General features: G+C 40.4%; 2 protein-coding genes across 4 annotated transcripts in view; both read right to left on the reverse strand.

The window, feature by feature from the left end:
* Positions 1-2,198, reverse strand: part of LOC104810562 (uncharacterized protein At1g51745) — a 4,064-nt gene extending 1,866 nt beyond the window's left edge. The window contains exons 1-2 of the mRNA XM_010536910.1: positions 1,508-2,198; positions 9-977 (exon numbers count right to left, since the gene is read on the reverse strand). Coding sequence (XP_010535212.1) covers positions 9-977; positions 1,508-1,698 — 1,160 coding nt within the window. The 5' untranslated portion in view covers positions 1,699-2,198. The remainder of the gene's footprint in view (positions 1-8; positions 978-1,507) is intronic.
* Positions 2,199-4,452: 2,254 nt separating this feature from the next.
* The window catches only part of LOC104810560, a 7,363-nt gene continuing 1,497 nt past the window's right edge, over positions 4,453-10,318 (reverse strand). Inside the window, exons 2-13 of one of the 3 annotated variants that reach the window (XM_010536907.1) lie at positions 9,899-10,125; positions 9,446-9,504; positions 9,054-9,128; positions 8,864-8,923; positions 8,577-8,746; positions 8,426-8,494; positions 8,261-8,349; positions 5,558-7,765; positions 5,393-5,470; positions 5,181-5,292; positions 4,820-4,870; positions 4,453-4,743 (exon numbers count right to left, since the gene is read on the reverse strand). In XM_010536907.1, the coding sequence (XP_010535209.1) occupies positions 4,675-4,743; positions 4,820-4,870; positions 5,181-5,292; positions 5,393-5,470; positions 5,558-7,765; positions 8,261-8,349; positions 8,426-8,494; positions 8,577-8,746; positions 8,864-8,923; positions 9,054-9,128; positions 9,446-9,504; positions 9,899-10,125 (3,267 nt within the window). In that variant the 3' untranslated portion in view covers positions 4,453-4,674. Of the gene's footprint in view, positions 4,744-4,819; positions 4,871-5,180; positions 5,293-5,392; positions 5,471-5,557; positions 7,766-8,260; positions 8,350-8,425; positions 8,495-8,576; positions 8,924-9,053; positions 9,129-9,445; positions 9,505-9,898; positions 10,126-10,318 lie in introns of those variants that run through there. The other 2 variants (XM_010536906.1, XM_010536909.2) reach the window with 2 other exon arrangements.

Here is a 10,318-nt window from a genome sequence, read left to right on the forward strand (position 1 = left end):
CGGAAGAGCCATTCACCGCCAAATCTGATATGCTAGAGATTTCACTATCTTTTACTTTGTTATGAGAGGCTTCAAAAACGTTCTCTGAAGCATTTAACGAGCCGTCATTCTCACATGAGACCACAGTGCTATCTGAATTATTGTTGATCACGGGGGATAAACTTTTCACCGATTCAATAGGCACCTTTCCAGACAGTTCACTGTCAGAAAACCCTGTAAGAGGTGAGCAATCAGAACTGACAAGTTGATCACAGGTAACTGGGACAGACACCATAGCTGTATTCTCTAACACCTTTGTCAATGGGCGGCGCCGATTTTTCCTCTTAGAATGCTCGTTGGAATTTATAATTTGAGACCTTTTTCTCTTCGGTGAAGGGGAGCATACCCTGTCACCATTGACAAGAGTCCCATTAGACAAAGCATCATTGAGGGTTACATCACACTGCAAACCGTTTTCATGTCTGATATGCTCAAGCAGTGCATTGGCCTGTCCTCTCCCTTTGGACCCTATGCCCATTCCAAGATCCTCAAGCCCTCTCATACGCTTGATCCCTTCAGTTCCATCATCTTCCGAGTCATTAGGGGTTCTTCTTCTCTTTTCTGACACTGGTCGTCCCCTAGAAACTCCATCATGATTGGATTCCAACAGCAAATGTCCTGAATCCGACCCATCTTTAGCATCTCCTACATCGATTGTTTCCTCATTATCTTTCTTACAATGAACCCTTTTTGAAACCTCCCCAGATGAACTAATCTTCTCAATGGGAGAATTGACTATTTCGAGCTCGTGATGATCTTTGGCGAGGTGTGCATCCTCGATCTCGAGGGCATGGATGATGGCATCTTCTCGACGAGCATACTTGACAGCCTTCTTCCCGGAGCTGGCGGCAGCAGCCTTCGCCTTCTCAATGCAAGCATCATACTCACCACAACGAAAAGCCTTCACCCTCTTGGACTTCTCAAGGTTATACCAATCCCTGAAACAATAATGAAAATGATCGTTTCCTAGACTGAAAACGCCAACGAGTTCTGAGAATTGTTATGGCCCTGAATAATGCAGAAATACAGTTCAGCACTATCCTCCTATACCGAGTGAAAGTTGATTTCAGATGCCAAAAACCACAATGAAACAAAAACTAAGGCAAGAGAGTAGAACAAAGCGCTCTTTCTTCCCCTTGACCTACAGTGTCATGAGAAGTTACACCAATTTAAATCTAAGAAACTCATCTCCCATAAGATTAGATATAAAAAAACTTAAACTTCCACATATTCCAGGTATCTATTCTACAACTTACACCAATGTTCTGCCAGAGATCGAAAAGAGGACCTGCGAATTTTCTGATCTCCATCAATCAACTGTTGAAGAAAATAATCAGATTCACAGCACTTGTTACAAAACCAAATCCCATAAAACATGCTCACAAAGAAACCAGAGAAGACTCAATTCAATCACTCAAACAAATCGAAGAACAAGGTAGAGAATGAACGTGTAGTTAATAATACTCACACGCTTGCATCATCACGACCTAGGAGCTTTATTGGAGTGCCTGCTTTAGGGGAAACCAAAGAACTCTCAGGAACTTCGTCAAAACCCATGATCCGACCCGGCCACCACGACCCGTTCCGACGGCGGACCCAAACTAACCCCCCGACCGACGCATCAAAGGCCTTGATGTTTGGTTCATCACTACTCCCCATCAGACACAACACACACCACTCCGTGTGAACCCCGAGGACACAACCAAAAGATACCAGAAACAAAAAAAGAAACCAAAACCCAGAAAGGAATAGCAAACAAAACTTCCAAAACTGATCTAAAGTCTCAAACTTTGCAGCTTACGAAATCGCCCATGAAGTTCTCCTCTTCCGTCCCGTCCTGTAACGATAGAATCAGAGGAAACCCTCAAAATCCGACATGCAAACAATAGCCCAGAAGTTGAAAACCGTAGACAAAGATGCGGAACTCGTTGAAAAGGGTTTTTTTCTTTGGCGAGAGAAAGATCTGGGAAAGAAAAGGGTTGCCAGAGAAGGCAAGAGATCCAGATGTCCTGTCGCTACTCTCTCATCGAACGATAACAGAAACAGAGGTTTTTCTCTGGAAGGGTTTTCCGTTCCTCCGTCTCTGAGGAAGAAACGCCGGGAGAAAGGAGATGAAGGAAGAGAGGCAGTCAGTCAGAGAGAGAGAGAGAGAGAGAGAGAGAGAGAGAGAGAGAGAGGCTTTTCTTTTGTTTCGTTGTTAAATTCTGTTTGGTTCGTCGGGGGGAGGAAAAAAAAACAAAAAAGGAAAACCCAAGGTGGGTTCGAACGGTATGAAAACGACATCGTTTTTGAGCTCCCGTCGTCGTCTTCTTCAGCCTTCACTAATCTTTCCTGGTCACAAGACGACTATGATCTTCGATTTTCAGACATCTGACGACATCTGAGTTTCGGGAAAGTTTGTGTTTCGATAACCAGCCGGGTAACCATGACCGGTAAATCCGATCAAACCCTTCTTCCATCTTGCGATCTTTTCTTCATCAGCATCAATTTTACTCGAGCTTGTGTATGGAGCGTTGAGAGATGCTATCGCCTGCTGCATAACTGTGAACTTCATGGGATTTTTAGATAACGAAGATCTGTTCTGCAGATTTTCATGCCTTTTCTTTATGTATTCTGATTGTTATCGATCTCAAGTAAATTGATCTGACAATCGTTGGTTGGGTTTTCGTTATGTCTCCTTATTGTAGACTATAACCAGAACAGGAGATTGACATTGAAGCTCTTGAAGCTATACCTAAGGAGGATTTTAATGGTCTATATGGTGTTTCTGTCTGTTCTTTATCAGGCTGATACAACAGTTTCTCTTTGAAGTTCTGTTACAGAAATTCATTCTACCAAAGGTGTGCCCTAAACACTTGGAATCCGATGTTTCCAGATATCAGCTTCTCCTCAGGTACTATGCACCATGATTGTGTATGTTTGGTTTCTTCCATGTCTACATGGTCTACTGTCCAGTGATCCATCTTTAGCAATGCCGAATACAGTGAACTTCTGGGCACTGCTTGTTTAACAAGCTGAATTCAATTGGTAGAGAAACACATTATAAGTAGAAAGCCTTGTTTTCTTTGTCTTAATAGGACGATAATCTGGATGATCCATCGGTATGATAGCTAGACCTGTTGTTGTGTGTACATATGAATGCCTAAAGAATGTATCCTGTATCCATTTTTAGTCTGAAACTTCTGAACTTGTCTTGCATCTCAGTTGGATCTTAATGATCTCAAAACCCTTAACCAGAAGAGGTCAATTCTTCTTGCAACTTTTTTCTGACATGTTATTGACTTACCAATTCTCTACGAGCTGAGCTGAAACCTAGAAGTTGTACCTGTCTGATTATACCCTTGTTCATACCCTTGTCTGATTATAATGGCGTTGTTACAGCAGCCATGGATCGGTTGAATGAGCGTTATGGGCAAGAAGACGGGACGAAAAATGCTGGGGAGGCGGATGCCAAAGAGGACGAGGTATTCCTAACTGCTCGGTATTTAAGTTATAGCAGTCTAAAAGCACTTTGGGTCCTGCTTTCTTATGGATTAGGATATGAATTTTGAGTAACAGTCTTGTTCTTTTCATCTTTTATTCTCTTCCTTGCTGAATTTCTTGAGCAGGCATGGGTAGTTGTTCCTCATGACGGAATCTGTTACTGTGGAGACATTTCTGAGTTTATTGAGCTGACACTCGAGCGAGCCAAGTAAGCATCTCTGTGTTTTCCTTTTATATTCTTTCTTTTAAGCTCGGTTTTTCTGTATGTTCTTTCTCATATATTGAAAGAACGTCGGAAAATACGTCATTTTCAATGGAGAGGTGATATTGGCTGCCTGAGCATTCCCATGGGAATGCGTTTAAGGTCTAAAAGTGAAAACTTTTCATGAGGATACCATTTTCCCCCATGGAAACTTTAGGTTAAATCATATTTGAATTTTCTTTTGCTAACATGGATCGGTAAAGAAATGAATGGATAATTTTGCGACGGTTTCTACCATCCTTATATTTGCATTTTGATGAACAAACTTGTAGGCCGATGCCCGATTCTGCACTAACAAACAACGATTGTTGTTAAGATATGTCTCGACTCAACCTGTCTTTTCAGAGAGTTGAGGAATGGAAACGCAGCCATTGCTGATCCAAGAATCTGAAGAGGAAGTCGTTGGCTTTGATGATGAATATTTATGAAAGAACCAAGATTGGATGACCTAACGGTAGAATATGCTTTTATCCGTGTTTGAATCTAAGTGTGGAGTGTGGAGTGGAGAACGGTATTCATCCGGATTTTTCCGATACTTTCTAGTTGGATCAAATGAAACTGAATAAACCATAACGAACGAACAAAAATGATAACAATTTTTTTTTTATAACAAATTGAAAATAAAATTTAAAATCAAATGGTTAGATTTTGTATAATCAGGTCCGGTAAAAGATAACCACCACCACTCATTAGTCATTACCCTCGTAGTTCCATGTACAAATTTACCGTCGAGGGTCCGAAAAAAAAAGAGAAGCTAAAACACAATAACTCAGGGAGAAGATATATATCTAACCAGAATTGTCTTGTCTATTACTACAACTAACACAAAAAATTGAGACTATGAATCATATATTTTTTTACACCAATGAATATCTCAAAGAGTTTCATCGCTACAAAACGTGTCGTGATCGATCATTTCCACGAGAAGACGCGTAATCTTTCATTCTTTTCTTCAGATTCTGCGTTTTATGGTTAACCATATTTAGATCCACCGGATAAAAATGCTCAAAACTGAGAATGTGAAGAAAAATTTACCTTCAGTTCTTCATGTAGAACAACAAATATTCTCATCAAACGTTTCTGCCTCTGCGGGTTATGTAGTAGATAACGTTAGCAAACAAAAAATAAAGTCAAAACGATAAACATCGATGAGTTTTGACCCGACCCGACTACAAAATATGCATACAAATCCTAACTATAACATATATATATACACCGAAGTTTACTTATGACAAATCTGTATCCAAATTTCATTCTTTTGTATGATTGTATCTGATATTAGGTATAGAGGTGGAAATTAATCCAAAATCTTTTCTTCCAAGAAATAGTATTTCAACTTTTAGTATTCCAGAGGACAAAATTACATAAAGAAAGAGGTTATCAGATAGAACATTACCTCCCCGTATTTGCGGTAAGAACCCTTCAACTGCTGCAAAATTTTGTTATACATTTCCACATCCCTGCCTTTAGTGAACTCAAGATTTTCTCCCATTTTTTGAAATTCATTTCTGAAAAAAAAAACAGAACCGAAAAGTCGAGAGAAGCGATAAAATGGGCAAAACAAGTGATAGAACCCAATAATTGTGGCCAAGGAATTCATCCAGCTACCTGTAGTTTTCTAATATCTTGTTGAGGGAGCAGTAGCTACCGTATTTTTCTTGATATTCCTGTATGTAGGCTTTATATCTGACATATTAAAGACATAATTATTAGATATATATAACACTTAAGCTCAGTGGAGATTCTATTACATCACAGTTTCGTGTTACTTACTGGGAATGATCACTGACAGGTCCCTTCAGCTCAGGAGAAGCCTTTTCGTACTTCAAATATGCGGAGTCTTCTTCATCAAAAGATGTCTCTCTTTTCTTCCGACCAACACCATCACTTGGTATTAGACCCGTATCGTTCTGTCCATTGACCGAATTTGCAGTTGCACCCGATGCGTGTCTTTTACTCTCCCTTGAAGAGCGGGGAACAGATCCCCGTTTGGAGCCATGTCTTTGTGGTGCAACAGTTGATGCCTTTTTTATGGTCTCTCCATAACCTCCGACACTGCTTCCCGGTCTTGTTCCGCTGTCAATTGGCCTTGATTTATTACTTTTCTCCTCCAATTGGCCATATTGTGAACCAGTTTCGTTATTTTCTGATCCTGAATGACGAGGTGCATGTGATAGCAAACCCCATTTGTGAGATCTTGCTGAATCTTCAATGCCTTGTCCTGGCATTCCCTTAATAACATTGCCAGTATGTGTAGGTGCCAGCTTTTTTGAGTCGAAGTTAGATTTTTTGGATGGCTTTCTTTTATCTGATTCCAAATCCCAGCTCACTGAAGTGCTTGGTTTATCATCTGACTGCCGGAAAGAGCTTTTCCTTTCAAGCTGCTTAGCTGCTGTATCTTCACCCAATGGTTCACGAAGTTCACCCACCTCCAAATCTGAGACAACCTTTTGGAGCATAGATCCATTTCCCTTGACATGGAAATTTGGCGAAGATGTTCTCTGATTATCGAAGGGGGACGATCCCGAGCTCAAGCCTGAAACATTCTTAGCGTCTTTGCCATTTCCCTCCAGTTTACCGTGTTTTTTACCAGGGCCTTCAGAAGGTAATGCAAGTTGGCGTGCTGATTCACCATCTTTTTTATTCCTTAGGAACCTATCTTTTGGATGATTACTGTCCTTTTTGCTGTCCCCAGAAACCTTCCCTGTTCGGTTAGAAAGAATTTCATGTGAATAAGCAGATTTACGGACATTTCCCGAGGAATCGATATGTTTGTTTGATCTCCCTTTTCCATCAGTAGGCTTGATCTGCAAGCTTTTAGATATTTTGACACTAAATGGCGGGAAATCTGAATTCGATTTTTCTATAAATGCCTTGCTTGGTCCTCTACCTGGATCACAATTAGCATCAGTTTCCCTCTCGACTGGATCTACCATGTGATTGGCAGAGACCTTGATAGTAGGTGACAGGTCGTACATGCCTTCCGGAGGCTGAACATGCTCTTTACGCATAGTAGGAAATTGCTTCATGCTCTCGGCTTTCATCCTTTTCACCCGTTCTGATTTCTGATTGAAGTGCTCCAGATCAGGGCCCCTTTTGGTGTTACCTCTGGCTCGCATCTCAGGGCTATCAGATTGCTCATTGTCGAAGCTATCCTTCACTATATTCTCTGTGTCATCAAACAACCTACCAATAAAGTCGTGCCGCTCTCGTATCTTATCGTGATCAGAAGAAAAATGTCCCCAACCCAAATCCCTGCCATCTTCATTTGCAGCACTGGTATTAGCAGTAATGGGTTCCAATTTACAGTTATTATCAGGGAAAAAGGTTCTGACACCATCAGAACCATGACCCTCATCAGAGCTGTGACCATCGATGCCAACAGAACCAGACCTGGGTCTGTCAATGTCAACAGCATCAGAATCATTACCTTCAATATCAACAGCATCAGAATCATGACCCGCGATATCATAAGCATCAAATCCATCATCCCCTTCTTTTTCAGCAGATTCATTGAGACCAGCGGCACAAAAATCAGTTTGACTTGGGAGAGTAGATGCAGGCAACCCGATTTCAGCTGACTCAATTGTATGTCGGGGCTGTCTGTCATCATCACTCATGATATCCACATCCACATCTGAACCCTCCTTACTGTTGGAAGAAGGTTCAGAGTCACTACTGCTCTCACTGTCACTTTCACTATCACCGTCACTATCGCTTGCGGAATCACCAGAACTACCAGCCTGGTCTTCTCCATTTTCATATGGCTTTTCCTCGCCAAGAATTCCAGGTGAAAGGCGTTCAATGTCCACATTTTCTGGCGAACTTGATTGTCCTTCTGGATGTACACTTATATCATCTTGTTGATACTTTCCACTAGGCTCACATACAGAAATATTCTCCACATTCTTGGCCCCTAGAACAGGTGATTGTTCATGACTGCACTCAGTGATTAGACACAATTGCTGGTCTTCAGGAGAGCTGCAAAAGAAAAATTATATAAACACCAAGTACAACTACATGCATGGAAGCGAGTTATCAAACATTAGAAAAAGCATATCTTGCAGTTAACTTTTTTTTACAGCTTTTGAATTCGTTCTACCCTAGCTGATATGATAATAATACTAATGACTCTTAATTCAACTAGCTGCATAGACAGTTTTGAAGATAAGAAGACATGTGATGTTATCTCCTTTATTCTGCTTTATTTTCAGATAAGTTTTAATGAAGCAAGAGAGATATTTATGATGCGCGAGATTGTGAAAATCTGCAAAACAAACAGTCTAATAGGGAGGGTATGAATTGATACTTTTTCCTTATGATAGGGATGCTATCCTCATGTCATATAAGATTGACCAATGATATTCTTTACACCAGACGCATTTGTAAATCAAAAGACAGATCACAAGTGCCATATTGTGAGGACCTGCCTTCTCCACACGACCTTTCAACAATATTATTTAAGATTGTACATACCTTCCAGTTTCAGGTGAAAGCTTCTTATTGCTTTCCAACTCTGCACCTGATTTTAAGAAATACCTTCCTGAAGCTTGCACATCTGCTATCTAGTTATCAAAAATAATCAGAGAAGTAAGAATACATACTGCTTCCAGATACCATATTAAGGTCATCGTTGCTTACTTTTTTCAAAACTGGTTCAAACTTCTTTGCAGCATTAGGGATTTTATCACCAACAGCCTTCTCCAGTGCCTATAGAAAGAGAGTGCATCATTGATAGCAAATGATGGAAATGAAAATGGGCATGAAAATGACATTCCCTCTTATATGCTACCTCCAAGCTCATTGGAGCATCCTTTAGGAGATTAATCAGCATTGTCTGCAAATCAATTGGTTTGTCAATATTAGTGGCTTTGTTTCCAGATGTGTCCCATAATGCATTAGTGGCCCTCGTTGATGGATCTTTTTCGCTAACAACTGGGTTTTCTTTGCCCTTTGCCTGGACTGAAGGAACATCTTCACTGGCTGTATGACTTTTAGCAAAATTCCCAAATCCATATGGAGAAGATGAAGCATTGGATAGATTAGGAGGAGATGATCCCGGTGAAGCTGAGGGTCTACCTTTACTAGCAGTGGTTGAAGCCCCTGGTTTGAGAGCAGGCCTTGGACCTCCAATTGGAACTAGCAAAAGCATCAGAATTCAGAAGTCATTACAAAAGGAAGAAATCAAGGAAATGCAACAGCCTATAAGCTTTTCAACACTTTAATGTGTTGCCACAAACCAATCAGACAGTAGTCTTTGTCTATATACCTGGGGGTGGCTCAATCTTCCACTTCTTGTGTGACTGTTCCTTTTTCTGTTTATTCAACATTCTCCATGGATTTGCTGACAGGACAAGGGAGATGTCAAAATATTAATAGTCAACTCCAGATATCATCATGCGCTAGCTACTCATATGTCTAGAACATAAGGGAGAAGAATATTAAGAGCACACGTTTCAGTTAAAAACCCGGATGGTTAACTACACGGGTAAAATTCTTATTACTGAATTTGAACTTTGAAGGACGAGAGAATCTGAGAGGAAAGCAGACCAAACTAAGCTTATGGGAACAGAAGCACAGTGTCTTGTGTACTGAAAATAAGTTTCATAATAATTTTGCATATCGAAAAAGTCGACGAAAATATCTCAACCAAAAAGTTACCTTCTGCAAGAGCTAACTGCTTGGTCAATGATGGATTCCCAGGGTCTAACACGATTGCCCTGTCAACAGGAACCAGGAGAAGCAGCAGTGATTCAGATAACCATCGCATATCTCTACTACTTTTGTGATACTAAATTAAAGATGGCAAACAAAGTTCCCAATTATCAATGCACTGTGAGGAACAACTATGTGATGTCTGAGAATGGAAAAGGTCATAATATCCAAGAAAATTTTTCATGAATCAGCTTAAACAGAAACTAATTAAGGCCATAACTAAACTCAGAGCCTACGAAAGTAAAGCTCCCCTCCACAACACCTCGAAACTGCATTTAGATGAACAACATGTATATCAAATTGCCAATACTTTGTTCACAGACCTAATAAGAGGACTACTAAAAAGATAGGGTAAAAAAAAATGAGATGAAAAAGGTAAGTAACCCTCAAAACTTATACTTGCGTGATTTGGTTCTCTGTTCAGCTTCAACTGAGCGCATCTTCATGTGGTTAGTGGTAGACTCATCAAGAGTACGTTGAACATTCAATTTCCGCCAAGCACACCCGGCCTCAATCAGCACACCTTCTCCATCTTCACCGCTCTGGTGTTCTTCATATATATCACATAAATCACCAAGCTCTCGGGACCAAGTAAACTTGAATTCCTTTCCACCTACATTAATAATCTGTTCCAGTCAAGAAACCGTAAGAACACAAGCAGCACCTGAAAATACCAAACACCAATATATAACAAAGCCAAATCAAAAACCCAAAATAACACATGAAAGGGGGGATACAATCTTGACTAATAGAGACCAATTTTAGAAAGCAACAAACCCAAAAATGCAGCCAGGAATGACTAACACAAAAGGATCCGGA

This window comes from Tarenaya hassleriana, unplaced genomic scaffold (genome assembly GCF_000463585.1).
Source record: "Tarenaya hassleriana unplaced genomic scaffold, ASM46358v1 Cleome18, whole genome shotgun sequence".
In the NCBI taxonomy this organism is placed as follows: Eukaryota; Viridiplantae; Streptophyta; class Magnoliopsida; order Brassicales; family Cleomaceae; genus Tarenaya; species Tarenaya hassleriana.